At 35.3% G+C, this 26,842-nt stretch overlaps 1 protein-coding gene across 1 annotated transcript; it reads right to left on the reverse strand.

Moving 5' to 3' along the window:
• Nucleotides 1-18,108: 18,108 nt before the first annotated feature.
• LOC147070698 (uncharacterized) lies at nt 18,109-24,822 on the reverse strand. The gene is made up of 4 exons (XM_085949231.1): nt 24,361-24,822; nt 22,306-22,843; nt 19,646-20,469; nt 18,109-18,789 (listed from the first exon to the last, which is right to left on the reverse strand). Exons 1-4 carry the CDS (start codon nt 24,820-24,822, stop codon nt 18,109-18,111), a joined length of 2,505 nt encoding a protein of 834 aa, XP_085805357.1.
• Nucleotides 24,823-26,842: the final 2,020 nt, after the last annotated feature.

Raw genomic sequence — 26,842 nt, forward strand, 5'->3', positions numbered from 1 at the left:
ACAAATTTTGAAAATAGCCGATATACTGGATTAATTGTTAGGTTAGGTTAGGTTTTCATTCTTGAATTCATGAATTTTGCCAAAATCAACTATGAAAATTGAATTGATGTTCATATTAAATCTAATAAAATTGGAGACCGTATAGTATACGGTCATCTCTTTCCAATAAGAAAGCTCACGGCGAACTGTGCCACAGTGAAACGTTTTACGTACAATTTACATGTAACTACATGTTCTGGGTATTATAATCAATAATGTATAGGTACTTACAGGTTACATTCTCGCAGAAAAATTTTGATACACAACAACGCTTTGATGTTTGACTGAGCTATACACATCTCAAGATTAAGTGGTAATTTTATTGATAATTTTGACTACTTAAAATTTAGCCTTCGTCTTTGACAATCGTAACAACGTGATTTAGGTACCTATAACTTCATTGTCATTTCCGCATTGACATTTAGGATCGTTTACTATACCTAAACGAGCCATGGATGCTGCAAGATTGTAGTGATCACTACAGAGATTAATTGTTACAACTATGTCCGGCACTGGGACAACTGGACGTCATGACAAGTAGGCGCTGCCCTGTCGAATGAAATAAATAGAAGTTCGTTATGATTTGATACAGAAAGTAGATGAGGCATTTTAACAAGTTGCTATCTACCACGTAGAATATTTAATGAATTTCGCTCTTAACGTGATATTAATGTTTTTTATTGCGGATTGAAAATTGTTTATGCCTGACGCTTTATATAAAAAATAAAAGTCTTCTGTATTAAATATATTTTTAAGTACCTGTAATTCACGAACGTCTGTTTATTTATTTTATCCGATTGCGTAGCGCCCAGTTGTCCCGGCGCCGAATAGTCCTAGACCTATTTCCCTATCAAACTCGCTTAGGGATGCTGCAAAATCATCATTTCAGATTATATTCATATTGAAAGAAGTGAACATAATCGATGTTATGTGGTTCAATTCATATGAATCTGGGAAAATCCCGTGTCGAAAGCCCTTACCAATTGGGAAATTTTTGCCCTATAGTACGGTAAATTCAGGGGCCTGATGACAAAATTCGTCGAAATCAAAAGGATTGGTTATCTCTAAAAATAAGCGGAAAGTATTGATAAAATTAATATTTGTGCTTGTTTCCCTACCAACCCTTTGCGCTTGCCCTAACATGGTATGTATTTGATATGCTAAAATAAATATTACCGCCAGAAAGTGAGGTTCCAATCAATTAATTTGCACCTTCAGGCGTGTCAAATTTATCACAGCGTCAGAACTTAATGAAGCTGCACAGGTAACTACTCTATGTACCTGTCCCCTGGCCAACGATTGGTTAGGTCACTGGTGTCCAACAGTTCGATCTTGAAGCAATTTTTATTCATTTACGAAGTAAATAGATACGATTTGATTATATGTGCTACGCCGAATGAGAGAAATTGACTATTACATGAAATGGGAAAAATTTAGACTAATTCATGTAATAGTCAAGCTCGTTGCCTTATTCATGAATTAGGTAAATTATCTGCCGAGTGCGTGAATTCGCCAGGGTATGGAATTCTTAAACTGTCAACATGACAGTAGAAAAGGTAAATTTAATACGGATGGTTTTATTAGTTATAATAAAATTGGATGTAATACAATATTTATTAGGTTAGGTTTTGTAATTCTGAATTCAAACGAATGTCCATTTTGAGGTTAGCTAACAAGTGTCAACAAACTATCACAAACAAACAATCGACCATTGCACGATTGATATCCAAGCACGAATCAAATCGTGAAAATACCTTTTAATAAAATTCTTCCGTTATCGTATTATAGTTCTAGATTTTTTTGGGCATAGTAAATAGATATGAACGTCATTGTAGTTATTGATTGGTATATTTTCAATCAATGACATTTGACACATTTGGTTAGTTTGATTAGTTGCAAAAAACACCACCGTAGCGCTACTATCTACTTTGCCCAATGCATGAACTAGGCAGAAAAATTACTGCCAAATTCACGCACTTGGCAGTTATTTTGCCTAATTCATGAATAAGGCAACGGGCTTGCATTTTTCATAATTTAGGCAAAATTTTTCCCATTTCATGTAATAGTCAATTTCGCACATTCAGCGTAACAATCAGTTTTGAACAACGACATACAGCGAGCGTTTTTACTCACCTAGGGGTCATTTGATTCGCTCCCCAGTATGCGTAACTATCGCTAATGCATTGACATACTTTGTAGAACGAGATTTGTACCGCAGTACCGCGGCGAAGGGATTCGACTGAGTGACCCCGGTCATCAAAAAATAGACGTTATAGGTTTCTTAATTTGTAGATAGGTGTCACCGTGAAATAGGGCGTATTTAATTTAATAAATTATTTAATACCGTGCAATCATCATTATGTCATTACATAATTTACAATCTATATGTCAGTACTATACGATCCAAATAGGTTGGACGGTCTTTAATATACGACCATTATATTTCCGACACAACATTTTTCACGGTGAAGTATGATACGGTGAACTGCATACGTACAAATTCCCCGACACGCACTTGCATAGCATTATAAAATTTCTATCTACAATCTACATACATAAAAGAAGGTTTCTCTTCAACGCATTAATTGATATCTAACTACCGACTGAACCGAAATTTGTGTTTCAATTGAATTCTTTTGAATTCGTTTCTTTTATTTCGGATTCGTAAATATTATGATTAAAAAGAAGCCCCACGTTTCTGTGAGGTATTATTTTAACTTCGCTTGTTAACTTCTGAAGAGATTACAGTGACGAAGTGTAATTTTATTGAACACGGGTTCCTATTAAAAATACTCTTACCCCATTATTATTTCAAGGGATGTTCAGGTATGATGGTTATTTTATTTAAATAATGTTAAGGCTTATACTTTAGCTGAGGCATGGTCTAGAACAGGGTTTCCCAATTCAACAATGGAACACGTCGCAAACCCGGAAATTTTAACTTAGCTTATTTTTTAGGTTGGGTAATTCCTACTAGTAACTACATTTTTTTTTTGTTAAAACAACATTTATTTAGTACTTATTTTTAAACATACAACTCTAATATAATATAAACAAAAAATATGAATAAATAAAGCAGTTAATGACTGATGATTTTGAGTCCTTGAATTGCATTTATCTTCTTGATATCAGGCACACTAATGGTAAGTTGCATTCTAATACATATTATCTGACGTCTTTCTAGCCTGTTCCTGCACTTTGACTGCAGCTTAAAAGCAGTATAGTTGCAGCATAAAAAGAAAATCCCGCTTCGCATAAATAGGTTGTAGAAAACGGAAGTAAAATAATAATAGCTTGTTTTGAAAAATTGGGGTACTCTTCTGACAAACTCGCCCAGAAATTATTTAAAGGCTGATCTTTGTATTTTTGTTTCAAAGCAGTCACAAATTAAATCAATTAGATTTTCACGGAAAGTGGATTCCGAACCCAGGAATCGTCCTTACTAGTTTCTTTACTTATTTTAGTTTTACTTATTTTACTTCTACTTAGTAGAAGATCTTTAAATGTGTTGCAGTGTATAAAAATAAGAAATAAGAAGGCGCACACAAATTGCAAAAAGTGCGATGACACGCCTTACCACTATATGGAAGGATCGGGGAATTTCGATTGCCACAAAAATGATGCTTGTGCAAACATTAGTGTTCTCGATATTCCTATACGGAGTCGAGTCGTGGACCCTGAAGGCAAGAGAACGGAAGGCAATTGATGCCTTTGAGATGTGGTGTTGGCGCCGAATGCTTCGCATTTCTTAGACGGAGCACAGGATGAACCAGTCAATCATCCAGGGACTAAAGATAAAGGAACGGCTCTCGACGATATGTCTGAGAAGAATTCTGCAGTTTTTTGGACATATTTTCAGGCGCGGACTGGACAACCTGGAGAGACTGGTAGTCTTGGGTAGCCTCCAGGGAAAGCGAATCAGAGGAAGAGCGTCTGCGCGATGGAGCGACCAAGTGAAAGAGCTGACTGGGGGCACCATCCATTCTGCCCTGAGAAAAGCGAAAGATCGAGAAGGATGGAAAGTCTTGGTCGCTCAAAGGATGGCGAAATTTAAATGTGGTCACGATCCTCAGCCATGAGTGCACGACCAAGAAGAGAGTATAAAACTTGTATAAAACCTTTCCAAATTGTCGCGGAACACCTATTCAGGTTCGGCGGAACACTGGTGTTCCGCGTACAATGAAAGTCGATTCATTTTTTAGCTGTGTTTATCGGGAAATTTGACAAATTCCGTTCACAATCAAAGCCGTGAGCTTTTTTTTAGCTGTTTCGGCAAATATAACCGAAATATCAAATTTTACTGAGCAGCTTAGTCTAGTGACAATTTTTCGATTTCTCGAGAAATGAAGATTCTTAAAATTACAGAAAATCAATTTCTTGAGATTCGAGATTGGCTTTTTATGATATTTTTTCTAAAATTCTCCAGACGAGATTTCTCGATCACAACCTGTCCGCGCAGTAACACTTCACGGACATCAGCTGTGTCAGGGATGGGATATTAAATTAATGTTTTCTTCGTGGAATGATGTATGTGGAACAGCACTCGAAATGGAAATTTTTGCGAATCGAAGCGCTAGATAATTTTACGATATTATATTTACAATAATATATTATAAATACGTAGATATCTTTATTTTATAAAAAATAAGTATGTTCGATTCTTAGGTAGGTATATGGTTTATCTACCTCAGACGGTCAAGTTAATTTTTCCACAAGGCAGAGCGATAATTTTGGGAATTTTATGAACCGGAACGGCACTCCGGTCCATTTCGAGCCCTTATGTGGAATAATGAACGTGTAAACAGTGTCAATATTCTGAGCGGAAATAGGTACAAAATTCACCCTCTTCGCCATACGAGTCCATATGAGTCGTATAGTATCAAAAGTAGAACTGTCGCAAATATATCGAAATTTAACTAAGACTGCCAAATTATTCTTCTGATCAATAATGTACGACTAGCAATATAATATTCGAATCAAAATCATATTATCTGTGTGGCATAAAATTGTGATGGAAAATAGCGCTTGGTATCAGAATTAGAACTGTTGAATTTGAATTGAATTTCTAATTTTTAATTGTAGAAACATATTTCATGCTATCATAACACTAAAAACCCAACAAAACATTTTTCGCCATTGTCTCGAAATGATGAATAACGCACAGATATACTTTTGATACTATACGACTCATATAGAATTGTTGTATCATGCTATTGACTTTACATGAAGTTATAAGATTGGTATCTTAAAAAATGTTTTTTTAGTCAAACACGGCCATACTATGTATCCGTTTATTTATTGGTACCCGTGAAATATTATTTTTGTTGAGTTGGTAATCAACGTGGAAATTCTTTGGGTCGATTTTGACCGTCCCAAATTTTTATCGCGATGATTTTGATTGGAACCGAAAAATGCGGTTTGCGAGCGCGAAGTGGCGAGTCGACAATAATTTGGCAGGGCTTTCGATTCAAAGATATCACATAATAACTAATAACAACATGGCTTCCAGAAGTTTCATACCTTTAATAATATTATTATCTTCCAGCTTGCTAAACAGAAGGTAGGCATGAACGCGTCCCGCCCATACCTTCAAATCTCACAACCAATCAATTTGCAAAAAAACGGTGTTGCATTTTTGCAGTTGCAACGTGATTATTATTTTCTAAGTAGGTACTAGGTTCGCAGAGTAAAGCTAGGCTGGAGTGCTTTCGGCCGCCTGAATAATATCTTCAAAAGTGACCTTCCACTGTGCCTAAAGCGCAAAGTGTTCAACCCGTGTGTGCTTCCCTTGACCACATATGCGTGTGAAACATAGACCCTAAGTAAAAGAGAGATCCAGAAACTTAGAGTAGCACAACGTGGTATGGAGAAGTGCATGCTGGGCATAACGCGAAAGGACAAAAAGAGGATTGAGTGGATAAGGAAGCAGACAAGGGTTTACGATGTAATAGAGTTTATTAAAAGCCTTAAATGGAGATGGGCTGTGACACGAACAGAAACGCCGACCTTCAGTTAGTGTTTATGGCGGAGTATGGTTTAACGACATAACTATACAAATCTAGCCTTGTAGTCAATTCTACTTCTCAATAGCCGTGCGACAACCTCACGACAAGGTACAAACAGGATATATAAGTCCAATGGTTCTAAACTATGGAAGGAGTAAGAATGAAATGGTCGAAAAAGACCATGAACAGGTAACCAGTAGCGTAATCGTTTAGTAATAGGAAGTAAAATGTATGTTGTTGACCTTTTCTTTTGTAAATGTAATAAAAATTTTACGTAAAAATTTCGCCTCGGAAAATCGAGACTGCTCAAGTGTAATTGGAACACTGTGACCACAGGCCTCGAAATGTCACGTCGTGAAATTTCAACGCGATCTATTTTGAATATAAATTTCCGGGTAATCTCCATAAAACTTAGAAAATAAGTTATGGGGGAGATTGTTTGCGTAAAATTTGAAAGGTACATGCTTGAATAATTTTTATATAAGTAATAGAAATGTATGAAAATTGGAAAAGAAAATTCAACATTTATAAATTATTTATGCATTGTATAATTATGAGCAGCAATTTTTAACACTAATTTTATTGAAGCAAGATAGAGGCGAACTATCATTATAAAAATACTGTAAACGCGTACCTATATTTATAGACGCGTAATTATAATTATAGATTTTGTTAGTACTATAACTCGCTAACTATAATAAATATTATAAAAGTAACAATTGGAAAAACTTGAGATTCTGGTATAGATGGGTTTCTACCCATAAACAATAATAAATCTTAGTCGCATCTTAGGTAAATAAAGGAATTAAGTATCGCAACTAAAAACGCAAATTAACACGCAACCTTGAACTTTAAAGAAAATCTATTTCAATCAAATACGCGGCCCAGCTGTGTTGACTTGCGAGATAAAAATAGATTAAAGGTTGCATTCAAATTACTATGTAAAAGTTACCATGCAAGATTAAATAGGTTAGTAACTGCTCATAATTAACATCTTGTTAAGATCAAACATATATATACTTAAGTGGAAATGTTAAGTATAATATTATAGTATTTTTTCGTAATAATGTTCGTCCGAAAGGTAAATATCGAATGAGAAAGTTTCTGCGGGACCAAATAGTTTTATTAAAACTTAGTAAAATTCTATTGGCCTAAAAAGGCCAAGAGTGGTGGAAAGGACCAGGACGTGGGTGTCAACCTTCCGTTCTGACGTTTTAAATTTAAAGACTGCCATCCCCTTATCTAGTACACGAATACCTATTCCGATACCTCATTGGAAAGCTAAAAACTTTCCCCTTCGTTTGAACACGAAAAATCATATAAAATCAACTATTTTGCTTACGTCATCGTAACTGCGCATTTAAGAAACTTGTTCTAGAGGGTGTTTAAAACACCCCTATTAGGTCTTAATTTTGCAGAAATAAAGTAGAGTAAATTTAACCCGACTAAAGTGGAAGATGTCTCTATTAGAAAGTTGTCAAGAACGGGAGATATACGTAAATTTATCTCATGAGAGAAAGGGATATATCTTCTTTCCCTTACGGACTGTTTCCTGTTAAACCTCTATCCAGAGGGTATAAAAGGTGACATCTTTTTCCGTAAATTCATTAGTTTCTACACTCTTCACCAGCGATCTTCAGCAAGCAGCAGTCCTCCCTGCAAATTTGCGAGACATGGTTCTCAGTACATTCGCGATACATACGTACAAGTAAGTCCCCTTCGGCGGGCGAAACGTAACGCGAATACCACGTATCTGTCGGTAGTGACGTATGCCGCTAAAACTTAGCGCGAATACCACGTATCTGCCGGTAGTGACGCACGTCGCGGAGTAATTTTATTTTTTATTACGCATCATACGAGGTGACGTAATCGGAATAAATTTCGTGATCGGATTTGTTTTATAAAAACAAATTAATAAACTCAGTTTGTAATAATAAATTTTACAAATCATTTCGGAATTATAAAATAAATTTTTGAAACTTTATTAAGTAAACATAATTATAAAAACAAATTTTAGTAAATAAATTTGTAAACATTAACAAACCTTTTGTAAACAAGTTTGTAAGCACAAATAAATATTTGTAAACATGCTGTGAACACAAATAAATTTTATAAACAACAATAAAATAAATTATATTCTTTTTATAAACCCAATACTATGTGACTGAAGAATAATTTATATTTTTTTTTACGGGAAAATATTTCGTGAAATAAAAATATTCAAAGAATATCTGCGTATACATTCTCCGAGTTAGGTGTGACTTTTTTTTGGAAACTTGTGAAAGATTTCACAGAGATCCTATAGTGAACAAATAAATAGTTTACTGATACTTTAATGAGATTTAATTACGGGAACAATGACAGTTAACTTTATTGTGAAACCGTGAACTCTAGAACCTGAATAAATTCGGTACCACACCAGCTGAGAGTTTTATTTGGGAATTCAAAAGTTGTGATACTACAAAGGAGATCCACCCTCCTAGTTCATCACTAGTCTCCTCAGTGACGGCCCGGTAGCATTATTGAGCTAGCCGTGAGCCGGGTCATGTCAGCTGGACACATATCTCGAAGAAGAGACAATCGTTGGACAAATCTAGTCATCCAGTGGTATCCAAGAAGTACAAAACGTCCGCAAGGTAGACCTAGAGGCCGCTGGATCGATGAAATGGTAAAGTTCTGCGGAAGTACGTGGCAACGCAATGCACAGGACCGAGAGAAGTGGAAGCAGCTTGAAGAGGTCTTCATCCAGCAGTGGATAGATTCAGGCTAATGATGATGATGATGAAGTAGGTACTTATTAATGAATATTATTTTATTGGTCCTGAAAACAAGAGAGTGCAAATTATTTAATATGTGTACCCAGGCGGTTACATAAGGGGGGATTTTTGGTCTGAACCTCATTCGGGGTGACGTCCCGTGAGGGTAGGCAGATTGTGCGTCGCTTGGGGGCTAAGGGTTAATAATTAACAATAGCCACGTAATATGATGCAGTACCTGCAGAATCTTCTAACACAAGTGTGGGGCATCAGACGGTCATTGGACTATGGAGCTACGCCGGATATCGTGAACACAAGACGTCGATAAACTAATTAAAATAATATCACCAAAAATGTATAAAAAAGGACACGCACCTCGCGCCCTTCGTCTATTATTTTCAAATCTTTGTAACGCGTATATCTTTTCCGCTGTATATGTACTTGCATTTCCGTTGAATAAACTTTGCTGTTTTAACTTTCGTGAAAGCTTATTGTTTCATCTTCTCGCCATCTAGTCTAAATACATCCTTGAAGGTAAATCACCTGACAATTACCTTCTTTACCTAACTTTAAACGTAACAGCTATGAACACTACTCAGGTGTTGCACAGGAGTCCAGACTTTGGTTTTGGTAAGGAGACGAAGGAAGGATAACACCATCAAACCACATCAGGTTCCTGCAGTGTTTCCATCTTTTCAAAGTAGAATTATAGTACAGAGCCTCCAAAATTATAGTATTTGGAGAAAAATATAGTACGCGTTGTCATCTGTTGAAAATGTATAGGTTTTTTTGTTTCTCAGAAAAAAAAATAACGGAGAATTTGAGAAACTCAAAGATCCTTTTTTATTTACGTACCTAATTCTTCCGACCAAAAGTGCTTACGGAATAATTCAAGAGATTTCATTTTAAGCCAAAGTTTTTCGTTTTTCGATCAATTTTTTTTCCAAGTTCTCCCAAATCTTATATTTCGAAATTATAGTACTTTGCACCAATTTATCGAATGGAAATATCGAAATTTTAGTACTTTTTACATATTTTTTTCCGATATTCAAAATTATAGTATTTTGGGCGTACTGTACCTGTTTTATATCGTACATAGTACGCGGACCAAAATTATAGTACAAATACTATAGTTATAGTGCGGTTGGCAACACTGGGTTCCTGTTAACCCAAGCTACATGTTTCCTTTGCCTCCGTGAGGGACATAACAGTGCCATAAACTAAAATATTAGGTAAACTTATTATCGTTTTTTATCATAAACAATCGGATTTATTATTATACCGCTAGTTTTAGTTCAATGTTTTCCAATGTTAGTGTAAATCTCAGGGTAATAGAGTAAAGCTAGAAATATAATGTTTGTCTATTGGTTCGTTTGAATTTAAATTTATAGACACGACGCGATGCAATAATGGCGCGATTTTAGTGTCATCTGTTACAATAACGTCAAAGCTCAGTCACGACATTATTGTAAAATGTAAAGGATTGAACACCTGTTTAGATCGTTTCAATTTATATCCTAGAAAATGAAAAATATACTGGTTAATCTTTGCCTATGTTTCATTGGTTCTCACTACTCAAGTGTTATAATAATGTCAATTTTAGTATTGCTTGGTACTGTCAAACAAGAACTTCTTGTCCACGTGCTAAAACTGTGAACTGACAAACCCTCCAGTGCAACTAAGAGCACTTTCGTTTTCAAATGAAGAATGACCCCAAATTTTTCATTTCATTTTAAGCTCCCGTGGTGTACTGATCTGACAATTTACGTAATTTCAAGCTTTTTATAATAAAAATATTGCTAAAACTATCAGGAGTGATGTTAGAATTATTATTAGTAAACCTCTGGTTTACTGCGAAGAAGAAAAGGAGTCACATCTAAAAGACGAACCGATACATTATGTAAATACGCCTCTGGCACGCGTTGCCGCCATGATAGGTATGTCACTAGAATTATTCGACATGCGACTACAGTGACTTCCTGTTACCGCCGATTTCTTGTTATCTGACAATATATTAATGAGCTACCATTTTCAAAGAATAAAAACGTGTCGTTGGATAAGGTTAGGGTTGCCAACCTACCCCAGTTTGGCCTGTATAGTCCAAGAAAACAAGTCCCCTCCCCGGATCCTGGGTGAACCTAAGCTGGGGTGCACAATGTCACGCAATTTTAGAAGGCACCAACGCGATTTGAAAAGAGGCAGGTAATGACGATTAGGGTACAGAAAATAGTACCTACTGGAAAATTTTTGATTTGTGCAGTTTTTTTTTTGTTCCAGAGCTTATTAATTTCATTTTTGTCGGAAAGTCGGATAGTAATATTTTACAATACCGGCTGACAGCGACGGATTTAGCAGGACCCTAAAAATATCTTTTTCTTATTGTGCCATCCCCTAGTGTAGGTCGGCCACCGACAGGGCGATCTTAGCTTTGATATCTGCTAGCCGGAACAGTTTAGTGGAGCTGCACTCGTACCAATCACAGAGGTTGTTAAGCCATGAAATGCGGCGTGGTCCTCTGCTATGCTTACCGTTGATCTTTCCTTGGATGACAAGTTGGGGAATGCTGTACTTCTGTCCTCTCATAATGTGGCCGAGGTACTGTAGTTTTATGGTTTTGATACTACGCGGAACTTTTCAGTCCGTTTCCCATTCGATTGAAAACTTTGACCATTTGTCACCCGGTGGTCTAAAAAATTTTGAGGATGCGTCTATACAGCCACATCCCAAAAGCTTCAACTGTTCGTAACATTTCTTAGTTTACCAACCATAGAAAAGAATAATTGAGAGAACCTAACAACGTACCATACGCAGTCTCAGACTTAAGTTAAGGTCTTAATTGCTAAGGAGGCGTCTCATTTTGAGAAAGGCACTCCTTGCGATTACAATTTTAGTTTTTGTTTCCTGAAACTGGTTCAATATCTCATTAACACATGTTCCTTATATATATCATCATCATCAGCCGGGGTCAATCCACTGCTGGATGAAGGCCTCCCAAAGCTTCTTCCAACTCTCTCGGTCCTGTGTCGTTCGCTGCCACGTATTTCCGCCGAACTTTACCAGTTCGTCAATCCGGCGGCTTTTAGTGCGACCATGTGGCCGTTTCGTGCCCCTCGGGTACCACTGGATGACGGCATTTGTCCAGCGGCCGTCCTTTCGGCGAGCAATGTGCCCCGCCCTTCTCCATTTCAGCTGTTTGGCAACGTCTATTACATCGCGTACTCCTGTCTGCTTACTCTTGCTTGTACTCCTGGCTGCTCCTGTCTCTACCTAACCTAACCTAACCCATTCGTTTCTCTTACGGTCCTTTCGCGTGATGCCCAACATACACCTCTCCATGCCTCGCTGTGCGACTCTTAGCCTGTGGACATCTCTCGTGTTGAGGGTCCACGTCTCGCAGCTATACGTGAGCACGGGTAGCACACATTGGTTGAACACCCTACGAGTAAGACATAATAGTAGGTCACTCTTAAAGATACTATTCAGACGTCCGAAAGCACTCCATCCCAGCTTTGTTCTTCGAGCAATTTCATCGTGCATGCTTCCGTCTATAGGCACCTGCTGTCCGAAATAGACGTAGCTGGTGACTTGCTCGAGTTGGGTGCCATTAATACAGATAATCGCAGGGTTCGAAAAACAGTTCCTCATCACTTTTGTCTTTGAGACGTTTATTTTTAGGCCAACCGTTTGACTGATATCTGCGAGTTCTTGCATTCAACCTTGGAGGTCTTTCGGGTTTTGTGAGAGTATAACAATATCATCTGCGAAGCGCAGGTGACTGATGTGCTCCCCATTAATTGGAACACCTTTTTCCTCCCAATCAAGTTTCCTAAATAAGTCCTCAAGAGTAGCGGTGAATAGTTTAGGTGAAATGGTATCACCTTGCCGGATACTTTTGTTAATGGGGAATTTACACGACCGATGGTGGAGTTTCACGCATGCTGTGGCATCACTGTATATACTGTTCAATATGTTTATGTAGCGTCTGGAAATTCCTTGGTTGCTGATACATTGGTTAACGCATTCGCTGCTGAATAGATAATGAGATTTTAATTGCCCCCTTTAAAATGCACGTAATTACATCGATCCGCCGCCTGGTCATTACGCGCCGTGTGCGTCTTCCGCGTCCAAAGTATTAACCGGTTCTATGCCTTCAGTGAGTTATCTCGCTCTATGAGGCCGTGAGGCAGGCCGCATGTACAAATTTTGCGAGTTATTTTGTCCGACTTTAAATTCAAATTACTAGCCACTGTCGACTGATTTGCATAATCTAAAAAATTAGCCACACAGAGACATCTGTTTGAATAATTATGAAATACTTAATCACAAATTTCAGTATTACAGCGATTGTGGTAACGTTTCGCTCTACATTCAATGTGTGTTGTTAAAAATCTGCGGCCTGTCAGATACTGCCATAGTAATATTATCGTGAGGCATAGAAAAGGTTAAGTTTACCTGCCCTAATATCAATGAAGCCTGAAATGTTCAAAATAATAGATTTTGGTAAGATAAAAACTGATTTTGCAACCAAAAAAAAGTAGGTATTATTTAAAAACTACATTTTAATAATAAGTTTTTTAAGGGGCTCCTGATATATATTAGCACAGGGCCTCTTCAAGCGTTAATTCGGCCCTGCCCAATCGCCTATTGAAACGACCTTGCAACTGCCACAACTACCAATTAATTTAAACACTACATAGTTAACCATATTTTCTACCAAATTAACTAAAAGTAATTACCACTAACTTTATAATATTATTTAACACAAAAATAATAAATTTCAGACTCATAGTTTTTAAATGAATGTAGTCATTCAAATCAATATTTACCGGCGACGTTTGCAAAAAATATTTAATTCAGCCGTAGAAATTCTATCTCACTGTCATCTCCCTCCATTTTCGAAAGTGGAAAGCACGCTGTCACTTTTATTCTTTTATGGTTTTCGTCTGGATTCGGGACTTGGAGGTGGACAAATAACACACCGGAATTGTGGTGGAAACGACGAGATTTATTTACGTTAATATATACTAATGGTTATATTGGTACTGTTCGGTTATACGGAATACAGCGGAAAATGCATTTTGAAAATAGCCGATAAACTGGATTATTTGTTAGGTTAACCTAACCAAACCTAACCTAACCTAACCTAACCTAACCCAACCTAACCTAACCTAAACTAACCCAAATTAACAAATAATCCAGTTTATCGGCTTTTTTCAAAATGCGTTTTCTGCTGTATTCCGTATAACCGAACAGTACCGTTATATTTTTATAATTTTTTTTATACGTAGCGCGACTTAACAATGTTTACTGTCTGGCAGTCGGCCGCGTATTGTCCACCATTTTATGTTTCGCGGCAATGGCGACAATGGCGACGTTGCAGATATTTTTAAACGGCCGCAATTTACAGCATTGCCGGCTTTATTATTATTTATTTTCGTAATCAACCCTTACTATTTGTCGGTTGGTTACCGATTTGGGCCTCTCCAGATTCACAGAGACATCCCCAAATGGGGACCATTTGGGAATGTAACATTACCCTAACGCATATTGCTGAGATATAAGCGTGCCGAATGCTTTCTCACTCACACTTATAGTTCGTTTTTGTTCAGGCCTTGGGAGAGATATATTTTTTAAGCCTGTGTGGAAATTAAAAGGACATGTAATAAAAAATACTAGAGAGGAAAGGTAGAATTGTTTTTATTATCATCAGTACATGATACAATATTCTTTTTTCCCTTTACAATATCATAACAAAACATAACATCTTCCTTTAACATTTTCAATAATTATTTAAATAATATTTTAATTGATTATGTACAGATTTCTTTATTGCATTGTGATATCTTTGACTTTTAAAAGTATCGAATATATTGTAATTATTACTCTCTATTAAATTCATGATTTTTTGTTTTATAAACAGCGTACATTTTTTACATAGTATTTTTATAAGTAACTCTTGAGATGCAAGTGTTACCAGTGTAGGTAAACCTTATCGTATGTTTAGATATTGTTCGTATCTACGTTTTGAAATTGATTCAAAATAATTGTAAAGAAAAAATCGAAATAATAATAAAATGAGATACTTAGGCATTTCGTTTATAGCAAATCCCAAAGTGAGACTTTTTTATAACGCCAAAGGCTCAAGAGTCAAGAACATAATATTATTATTGAATAGAGGGAAGATACAATGATGAATTTGTAAGATAGCTACAGTGACGTCCCGTGGGGGTAGGCGGATTGAGCGCCGATTGGGGGCGGCAGTTACTCGAAGGGCGGCAAATCGAGGAGAATAATTTGGAATATATACAAATAGCTACATTAACTTAGGAAAAACGAAAATATCTTTCCATTAAAAAAATCAGCTCACTGGTTATATTGGGTTCGCGATATCTAGTTTACTTCTGTTGCCCTTCGACATCCTTGATCACCAGAAATGACACGTGCAGATTTGCGAATAATTAGTCTGATATTTTGTTAGTAATGTATCCATACAAAACATTTCTTAGATATTGGACTCGTGAAAGGATGATAAAAATACTGTATAAAAAATGAGGTGGCATTTTGGCGCTGGCCAGAGGCGGCATTTTATCTAGGGACGTCACTGGATAGCTATAGTTATAATTTGATCGTATATTATCTTTTCTTATAATAATTGTAGCAGTCATACAGACTTCATATAAAAATGCTTGTAACCAGACCTGCCTTGTCGATATGTGCAAAATGTACATTACGCGAGGGTGGTCAAAAGATCCGTTTTTGTTTTTGTTAAGTATTAAAATTTTCAAAGGTTTGTGACCATCGTCTGTCACAAAGATATCCTTCCAGCGGAACAAAAATCAGCAATAGTTGCCATAATACCAGTGGCGAATGGCTGTGGAGATCCGATAAAAATAGTGCACACTTTGTCAGTCATACTTATTCGTTTTCATTAAACTAAGAATAGTAATTATTGCAAATGGCGTTGGTTAGTACTTAAAATTCAATTAAACCCTGCCTCAACCAAACCATAATAAATAATAAAAATATTATATATTAATGAATTAAAAAAATGAACCAAGAATATGTGTAATATGTATTACTAATTCAACGAAAATAAATAGGTGTGACTGAAAAAGTGTGTACTATTTTTGTCGGATCGCCCATAACATACATAAACTATTATGGTTTGGCAAGGCAGGGTTATTTTGGTTTAAAAAAAAATAACCAGCAACATCTGCAAATTGCTTTCTTAGTTCAATGAAAACAAATAAGTATGATTGACAAAGTTTAATGTGCACTATTTATTTTGAATCTTAAGAGCCTACCTACACCCTTCGCCACTGTTGTACATTTAGACAAGAATATGCGATTACTTTGTACATGTTTGTTATTTTCGTATTTTAATGGTTTTACTTATACACAACTCAAATTACATATTAGACTCCTACTATTTATAGTTCAAATTCTTTGAAGGAATCGGTTTAAATTGTATATTACAAAATCATACTTAACTTATAAATAGAAACTAACATTAGGTACCTACCTACCTATTTATATATGAAAACTATACAATAAAGTTAATATTATAAAAATATTGTTCTCCAATGTTGCTATCACAAGAATTATTTTGTAATAAGCTCTCAATTTTTTATGAGAATATGTCTAATTTAGGAATGTTTAGTTTATGTTTAATTAATAAACAGGAAAACATAGCCGGCTTTAAAATATGCGTTAAATTATAGTAATATCTTCAGAGAATGCCTTGACTATCTTCAAAGGGTGAAGGCAGGCTGTTAAGATCCGACATAAATAGTGCACACTAAACTTTGTCAGTCAAACGATAGTATTTGTTAGTTTTTAAAATTCAATTACACCTGTCTAATTCAAGCGGTAGAAAATAATATTAAAAAAATATTCTTTTATCTAAAAAAATGTTTAAAATTATGCCATTAAACCATAATATATAACTTTAGATATTTTATATAATATAGAAGAATGTTTTATATTGTCAATTATGGTTTGGTAATGCAGGGTTTAATCGAATTCTAAAAACTAACCAGCACCATCTGCTAGTTCAATGAAGACATAAGTATGACTGACGAAGTTTATTGTGCACTATTTATGTTGAATCTCAACATCCTACCTCCACACCTCGCCACTGCTATATTCAGTATACAGGATGTGCTATCTACAAATTAACATATCATTTGTAGTCGGCCCAAAGGCATAGATACAGTGTCAAAAAATTAAGTCAACAAAGACCTGGGTCGCTGTCAATGAGGAATTGACATAATTAAAATATTATACAATGACAACATTTAATCATAATATCTCTGATGTTGTCTGTGTGTATAAACATAAAATAAAAAAAGTAAAGAATGACTAAATATTGTGACACCAGTTATTAATGGAAACATTCAGAGGCATTTACACATCCATTCTTACGGTAACGTGCCAAACACTTTGAATCAATACTTTCATAGGTTCAAATACATTATGATCACATTATGTGCTGTCACTTGTTGTCACAGTAAGCTGCCGCTACAGGAAAAAAATGTGAGTGTGGTTTTTCTTGTTACCTTTAAATCAGTGATCGCCAAACGGTCGCTCGCGAGCTACCGGTAGCTCGCGTAGAATATTTTATCATATTTATAAATTTGAACATTGTCAGTTAAGAAAATCTGCCAAAATCACCAGAACAACAATGTGGTCACCTCACGTGTACTGCGCTACATCGACATCCGCATGACTCAATGAACATTTTTTTATCATTTTCATATGCCTACACATTTTCTATTCATGTCAAAATCGCATGTTCTTTGTTTTTAGTGGTTTTCTCTGTGGATTTTCAATTCAATTATTATCTAATTATCAGGTCTATCTGGACTATGTTCTGCAGGTTGGGTTCTATTCAACATATTATCTATGGATGCAATATAGCAAGTAATTTTAACGTACGCACACGTAGAAACTGTTAAAATTAATTGAAATTATCATGAATAATGAATAATAATTCAAAATACTAATACATTAGAGTTGGCACTCTCCATCATTGAATTTGTAGAGATAGTGACCATTCAAAATATTCTGCAGAATGACAAAACCATAGACTAAATTTGTCACCATACCAGCATGACGTGACAGTATGTGACGTGATCATAATGTATTAGAACCCTTATGTTGTAGAGTTGTAGACGTACCTACTCAAATAAGTTGAATTATTTAATTACAACATTTATTAGGTAGTTACAACCACACCCAACAGTTACCACTCTTACCATTTGTTATTCCACAGTATTAACGGACACTTAGAATAAATTACTTTTACATTATGGAAATTGGTCCAAAATAATTATATCATCATTCGGATGCATCTGCGCAACATGGTCCCTTGTCATGTGAGCTCGCAGTAAAGATATCTTCCTAAACTTAGCGGAGCATAGCTCACAATCGGCTTTCACTTTTCTAATCTGGTGCACCTCCCACTGGTGCTCCCATTTTTGCTTAACTGTCCTAAACCTTCCTCCGCAGAGCTCGCATTTGTAAGTGACACTGGCCTTCCCCTGGTGCGACATCTTCACGTGCTTCCGAAGATTCGATTCAAAGTGAAACACTCGGTTGCAGAATGAACAGGTCTTGGGCTGGTTACTTCTGTGATACTCCATGTGCGAGATGAGCATCCGCTTCGTGTTGAATTTCCTGCGGCAAATGTCGCACTGTAGATATTTGTTACCGTGTACTTTCTTATGTTTGGAGTAGTTGCTGGAGTCGCCGAAGGCTCTACCGCAGAACTTGCACTTGTACAGCGTCAGCTTAGCGTGCTCGCGAAGGTGCGCTTTGTACTTATCGACTTGGTTAAATTCGGCGCTGTCGCAAATACCGCACTCGTACCGCGGGGGGCCGGTCTCGCCGTCCCTTCCGCTCGCTGTGGCGATTTGGACAATGTGCGATATGAGGTGACGCTTTAAGTCGGCCATTCTTTCGAATTTCTTTGAACACCTCTGACACTTCTAGAATTGTTTTACAAAAATATTTTACTGTAGGACAACACTGGCATCAAAATAACTCAACTACATTTGTGTATTTTTAGAAGAAAATTAATACACATTTTCATTCTCAAAGTTTTCATCTTATCTGACAGTTCACACCTTAAATGTCAAAATTTTCTCAAATTAAGATTACTTCATTAATAATCCCTGAAATAATTCAATTAAACAATCAATCAACGATTTTATGCAACTATTTTCTAATTAAAACATTATCAAACGCAAGTACGTTAAAACTAATACTTGAAGAGATCCGGACGCTATCTAGGAATCAAGTTCATATTGTAAATGTAACTTTAGAACTTAAAAAAACACCTGAAACGCCTACTTAGGATATTTTCGAATGATTAGGTAAAGATCCACCAGTATAAGTTGTCTGCTGAGTGAGGCGCCACATGCTAACATTTGACAAATCATTATCATTCAATACTTTTTATACTGTGATGAGCTTAGTTCTAAATTTGAACACCTGACGATTTATAATGGTATATCTACAGTAACTATATCGGTAATTTAATCGATAAAGCTCATCAAGCCCGGATTGCGATAGTTGTGGGTTCAAGTCCTATTCGATATTTTATTTTTATACAATATGTTACGGAGCTCATTGAAAACTATTTTCTATGGTATCCTACAAATATCACAAACTTTACATTGTATGGTTTTCATCTTCATATTATTAAAGTTCTTACAGTATTGAAATTTGGTAAACGCTGCAGTATACAAACTAACGCTTGTTATTGTCAATTAATTGTTAAAAATTTAAGCAGTACTAAAAACTGTTAATACAAACATTTAATGTGTCAAGTAACATACAAACCTTTTCTCTCTTATCCAGGTCAATGATTGATTCATCCGAAATTGTATTTGGCTCCATCAATTCCAATTTAATACTGTCTGGATCTGTTTTCATCCAATCTTCCACTAATGTCATATCGGAAGTGGACTCCTGTGGAATATTATCATCGAGCTTTTCGTTTGTCAAACCGACAAGCTGTGCAAACAGTTCAAAACTGTCTCCCTTCGCTGTGACACTATTTAGTCTCGTCATATTCTTTTGGAGTAAGTGTTTAACCTCGATGCTGTTGTTTTTTTTAGTATTCTTCTGAGAGACGAAGTGCCTTCTGCCTTTTTTCACGTTCAGCATGTGACAGCTGACGTGATCGGATAATTCTGACTTTTTGATGAATGCCAATGAGCAGATGTTGCATTTGAATTTGTTGATTCGCTGATGAATTCGAGCTTGATGCGACTTGAGGACATGTTTAAAAGCGAATTTAGAATCACAAATACTACAACTAAAGGGTTTTTCACCAGTATGAATCCGATGATGAATTTTCAAATGTGAACGACCCGCGTACACTTTGTTGCAAATCGAACACTCAAAATCTGGATCACCGTGTAACCTCACATGCATATTATACTTGGGTAACGATTTAAAGACTTTGGAGCAGACTGCACAGCAAAAGATGGCTTTGGACGGTTGGTTGGGCTTGGTTCCCGGCTTGAAGTCTGCATGTATCGTGCTCATGTGTCTTCGCAGTGAGCTCTTCTCGACAAAGTATTTCTTGCAGATGTCGCATTGATGTTGTTTCTCCATGTGAGTCCACATGTGACGGCGAAGTGTTGGCTGCTCTTTGAAAGCTGAAATATAACGTTTCATCATTAAAATTTAATTTACTGAATAGTTTGAACTGAACCTAAAAGAAGCATAATATGACCTTTTTGGATTATGATATTTCATTATAATCAGTCGAACTTGGTTATTACGAGGAAGATGGGGCCGACTAAATTTGTTCATTATAAGCGTTACACATTATATCAGAGAATAGGTATTTTTAAATGAGCGGTCACATAACACAAAAATCGCAATTCAAACAAAAATACACAATTAGAATTTTTCCCCGAAACAAGCATGGCATTCATAAACTACAAAAGAAGTTGTTTATTGTAATGAACGCTGGTAGATACCTAGTGACTTCACAAACCTTGGCTTTTTACATGCAATTCCAACCATATGCGTGGAAACTTTTTCAATATTGTCGGCGAAAACTCGAATTAGGTAGGTACTTAGACTAGTATCATAAACGTAATCCGATCCCGGCGGCATCCTGTCCGGTCGGATTTTATTGCTTACGGTCGAAATGTTTTTAAAGGATCGATACATTAACAGTTTTAAGAAAAAATTTTACGATTTTTAGCTTGGTATCTCGTTATAAAAGTGAATAAGTATGGAGAAAATCATAAACTAATATGTCAACAAATGTTTCCTCGTCACATCCAAAATCTTGCTATATCTGTGATCATAATAACCGAGTTCGACTTATGTGGATATTGGCCGTCTCACGAAGAGGTTTTTAACTACTTTCCTAACATTTTAGGTTCATGGATCCAAACACATTGAAAACAGCATGTGAATTTGCCAGAACCAGAGTTACAATCCAAAATCCACAACTTAATAAGCAAATACGTTACTACTTGTCCATTGCGAGTACCTAACCTTACCTATGAATGGTGTTTTTATCTGGCAAAAAAGTGAAAATACACAAAACTGTGATGTTTTAAACAACTAATTAATCTGCAATACACTTGTACTATGAGATTTTTTTGGCAATTTGCTAAGGCGACACTGAGGGGGGATAAAAATTCCATGCATTAGTGTTGCAAGCGCAATGAACCATCATGTAAAATCACAATAATACTATGTAGTATGCAAATAAGCAATCAATGCAAAATGTCAAACAGCAAGCTGCCATTTTGATTTTATTTACAAAAATATACCAACTTGGAGAATAATAATTAATCTATAGTTAGCAATATCGTCACCGTTCAGGCAAAAGTCACCAACCCTGAAAATGGCAGTTTTGAGTTGAGTATGTCACCCGAAGCGTAAAATTATGTTCTTTAAGATGCAAAACTCACCTCGGTACATTAGTTAGTAAAATTTTGCTTAAATCCGAATTATTTGTTTTTCACTAAATGACGTTCGATAAAATCTTAACAAGCAAAAGTCATTATAGGTGAATAGACATTATTGACTCTATAAAAAAAAATCCTTCGTTATAAATATACAAGCAAAAGTCACTATACTATGGATGGTGAGTTTTACTGATGCTTCTTTTGGCTAACATTGTTCAGATTATTAACAAGCAAAAGTCACCAAACCATAATTTGAGCTACCTTGCCTCCTTTAAAACCTTCCAGATGTTTTAATTAGCATCAAAAAGTAAAAGTACCTTAAAGAAATTATTAAGAAGACATGAGAAAATAATTTAATATAGATAAAACCTTAAAAACATTAAAATCTGATTTTTCCTGCATTTTCAAACTTTCAAATTGCGATATCTCAAAACTATGTTTTTAGGGTTGGTGACTTTTGCCTGAACGGTGACGATATATACCATACTAAAATCTTTCACGATGCTGTCAAATCTTGTAGCACAAAAAATTTGTAAGAATTCATCCAAAGTACAAAATTACCTTTTTTGCAGACCTTACAGACATAAGGTCGTTCTTCGCTGTGCACCAACATGTGATGGTTCAATGCGTTGATTGATCTGCAGTTCCTTTCGCAAATGGGACAGACAGTCTCCCTCCGATTGATGCACTCCCTGCTAGTGTTCAAATCATCGAATTCATCATGACCATTCATAGAGAATGAATGACTCAAACTCTCTTCGTTTTCAAATATGCCATCGCCTGTGTCGTCATGGTACAGATCGTCCAATAATTTATCATCAGATTTATAATAGGGAGTGCTGATGACAGAATTTTGAATCACAAAATCATTTTGTTCCGGCGTTATGTTGATTGCATCCACGTAATGATTTTGATCAGTGTAATCATCGAAATCTTTGTCCGGTTGTATGTTGGTGAATGAGATGTCCTGAGTTATCGGTACCGACTCCAGGAGTGACTCGTAGTCTATATCCTTGCAGATGTTCACATCGCTGCTTAAATTCACCGACATATTTATGCCACTTTCGCTAATACGCTCACTCTCATAAGCAGTGTTCACCTGGAAAAATTCAACTTAACATTATTGTTCAACGAATTACGAATTACAGTTTATATTGTAACCATACTGAAGCTCAACTCGATATAAAGAAAAAATATTTCAAATTATATACACCCGATCCTCTTTTTTCATGGGAGATACCATAGAGGTATTAAATATAGTATTATATATAATTAAATATATATGTATAGATAAGGGGGATACGTACCAAAGACTACCATGCAAAACAAAACCGTGTAAAAAAAGGTTTGGTGCCCATACAAAAATGGTAGATAGGTTCCATTACTTAAAATCAACTCAAAATACGAAATTCTTGAACTCAAAAATAAATCGAATTTATTTATAATTAATATAATAAAATTTTTATACGTAAAAATCATTGATATACTACTGGATGAATCATATGCTTCTTAAAATGACGCCCGATTTTCAGCGAGTCGGCCTTTGTTAAAACTTACTGGGTAAGCCCGATCTAGCTTGCATCTTACTCTAACTAATAGTCAGCGCATGACGACTTGCTCTGTCTGCTTTGCGTTGCAGCCACCCTTAGGTTCACTATTCCAAGAACGCAAATTTAGTTTTACAGCCAGGGCAATACGGGTGAAATTCGGGAACCCATGTTATCGGTCTTAACGCATTATACCTACAAGGAAATATTATAAGACGATATTCATAATATCTTTTGTGGTACACTTTTAAAATGACACTTGTATGGGAACTGCTCATCTAGTAGTATATCAATGGTAAAAATACATAGTTTTCGATTGAAATTAAATTTAGCATAGAAAAAGTTTACTGCTGTTTTTCGCTGGCGAAAAATCACTCTCATCGCTGGAAATATTTAATGACGCTGACACCGAAGCACGCGGTGCGTCTCTCGTATTGAACCCGAAGTGACTGACCAGTGGCGCCATGTATGTACGTATGTATGACTGGGTGGCATCCGATGACAACATATGTATAGACCAGTGGCGTGCGGTCCATTGCAACGCAATTTTTTGATAAATATGTACATACATAAGTATTTTTATTCTTTTTAGTTTTTTTAAACCGTGATAAAGCAAGAAAATCAGTGTAAATAAAAAATTATCGATACTTTTTTTAAACCGTGCAAAAAAAAGCCGTGCAAAAAGAGGTTCGGGTGTACATTTTTATTTGTTAGAAGAATGTTTTTTAACTTAAATATAAATACCATTAAAATATTGATAATTTTAAAATCTTTATGTGAACTTCGCAAGAACTAATGAAAGCATGTTTTAATAATAAAAATATGCATAAAATATCATCTATTCTTATAAGTGGGATGCGAAAAGTTTGTAAGTCTCGAAATCATATTATGGAGCAATTGTAATTTGAAAGTTTGACACGCCATCTAAAATCAGGCATAATGCTGTTCCAGGGTACAGCATAAAAATTCACAAAGCGAAATAGGGAAAATGTTTTGAATCAATTAACGAATACTCATGACTTCACTGTATCAATTATTTTACATGCCAAATAGGAATTGAAAACATTACCGACTCCAGCATGACATCGATAGCGGAAGAATTGTTGTTGAAAATATCCACACTGGTATAATCAATGTGTTCCTCCAAAGTGTTTTCCTTTTCTTTTTGTTCCTTATGCTTATTGTAAATGTTACCGAATGATTCCAAATCATTGGGCAAACCTTTTTCCAAATGATTATCCACGGCAGTCGCTGAGATGACCAACTTCGGTGAACTACTCCCGGATTTGTCACCGTTCCGCTCCCCTGAACACGAATCTTCGTTGTCGAGTGCATCTTGAGAAATACCATTGGTTTCATGTTCAATTGTGAATTTGAGAAGACCACTCGAAATGGGGACCTTCCTCTGGAAATGATCGTATACGTAGACGCTGGAGTACACTTCAAATTGCTGATTGCTGTCTATCTCGAACTGTATCTTCTTCGAAATGTTTGATAGCTTTATCGATTCTTGTTCATTGCATTGGGCCATTTTTTTATAAATTTACTTATTATGTGACCAATTATTAATTATATTAATTTGTAATAAAATTAACTGTCCTTATGTACCACGATATCACTCAAATAACTGTAAAAACAAAGATATACATACAAATTTATATTAGTATAATCTCATCAAATAAACCATGCAATATTGGCATTATTAGTAACTGTGTAGGGGTTTGCGTGTCCGGAAACTTGTATGTATGCAGTTCGCCGTATCACACTTCACCGTGAAATGTTGATTGGAAATATATGGCCGTATATTAAAGACTGTCCAACCTCTTTGGGTCATATAGTACTGACATAAAATTCGTGTCTAAACAAAACACGGTTCTTGTCAGTTTACACTTTACAGGAAGTCAGCAGCAAAGAAATTCTGAAAATAGCCGATATACTGGATTATTTGTTAGATTAGATTAGGTTAGGTTAGGTTTTCATTCTTGAATTCATGAATTTTGCCAAAATCAGCTATAAAAATTGAATTAATGTTCATATAATTGAATCTAATAAAATTGGAGACCGTATAGAATACGGTCATCTCTTTCCGATAAGAAAGCTCACAGCGAACTGTGCCACGGTGAAATGTTTTACGTACAATTTACATGTAACCAGGGGTTTGTTGGAACAAAGGCTCCAACCTAGGGGTACAATCTTCTCCCTGCGAGCTTATTTAGCTTACGACATAGAACTTTCAGTCAAGCCAACAAACCATGAAATAGGTTCAGTAGTTTTGACATAATCTCAATTACAGTATGAAATTATATCTAGAAGAACAATAATTGAGCTCACCTCTGGAAAATGAGCTTTATTATGTTAATGTCAGTTTTCGTTAAATCAATTAAAATGATACGTCATCCATATATATAATAATATGTATCAATTAAAAAACATATTTTTAAGCACAGTAGAACCTCTATCATCTGGACATGAGAATGAAAATAGTCCAGATTACGATAAATCATTTCAAAGATTAATTATATTAAGTTAATTATATTAGTTAAGTGATTTATATTAAGTTAATTATATTAATTATATTATTTAAGTTATTTATATTAAGTTAATTATATTATTTATTAATTATATTACGATTAATTAAGATTAATCAAAGATTAAGAAAAATCGAAAAAATTATGAAACATCAATTTTATTTCGCATCCAGAATAAACGTTTATAAATTTAAATTGTACCGGTTTCCTGTAATCAAACGAAACTGATGATCAAAAAGAAGTCTGTATAACTTATAATCCAGATAATCGATGTCAGAATAATCGAGGTTCCACCCCTAATTAAGTATTTATCATGTTGTTTCTAAATGGAAAACTAAAAAGATGGCATATTGTACAAACTAGTGCAAGCATTTCACAATTATGAAGCATCTATTTTCTAATATACATACATTATTATGGACCTATAATAAAATGTAAACGTAATTTCTATACAATATTATGTAATTATCTATAACTTTCAAAAACCCATCAAAACGACAGGGAAAAGGGAATGAAAACCAATACATTAAATAAATTAAAAAGATATAATATTATATACAGCCGATATTATGTTCAATTTATTTTGCTTATATTTATTGCAACTACGCATTTATCGGTTAAAAATATGAATATTCTAATGTAAAAATTTAATATGATGCAGAAAAGAAAGTAACATCAAAACCAATCATTTAAGCTTGAAATACAAAAGCGTTGTTTACCACAAATATTAAATTGTGGACATATCGGTATTTGGAAATAAACGCCACATACAAAGTCAACAGAAATGGTGAAATTCTACAATAATTATATTCCTACATAATATTATTTTTAAAAAAATACCACATTGATAAAATATGTACAAACTGTTTAAGTTATAATATGTAAAAACTGTTTTGTTTAAGTACAAACTGTTTAAGTTAATTACACATCCAAACAAAAGGAATTATTCATTAATCATAAATAAAGTAATGATTACGTTTTACATTAACTTGATATCTATTAACCCTTAATCGAACTGATCTC

Source organism: Rhyacophila brunnea, unplaced genomic scaffold (genome assembly GCF_057557595.1).
Source record: "Rhyacophila brunnea isolate RB1 unplaced genomic scaffold, BYU_Rbru_1.0 scaffold_21, whole genome shotgun sequence".
Taxonomy (NCBI): Eukaryota; Metazoa; Arthropoda; class Insecta; order Trichoptera; family Rhyacophilidae; genus Rhyacophila; species Rhyacophila brunnea.

Excerpts from the sequence above, each read along its gene's own strand:
- LOC147070698 (XM_085949231.1), bottom strand. The coding sequence starts at position 24,822 with ATGGCCCAATGCAATGAACAAGAATCGATAAAGCTATCAAACATTTCG. Across the intron at positions 20,470-22,305 it reads CTGTAAGGTCTGCAAAAAAG|CTTTCAAAGAGCAGCCAACA; the intron begins GTAATTTTGTAC and ends GTTATATTTCAG. Across the intron at positions 18,790-19,645 it reads ACCTGGATAAGAGAGAAAAG|AAGTGTCAGAGGTGTTCAAA; the intron begins GTTTGTATGTTA and ends AAACAATTCTAG.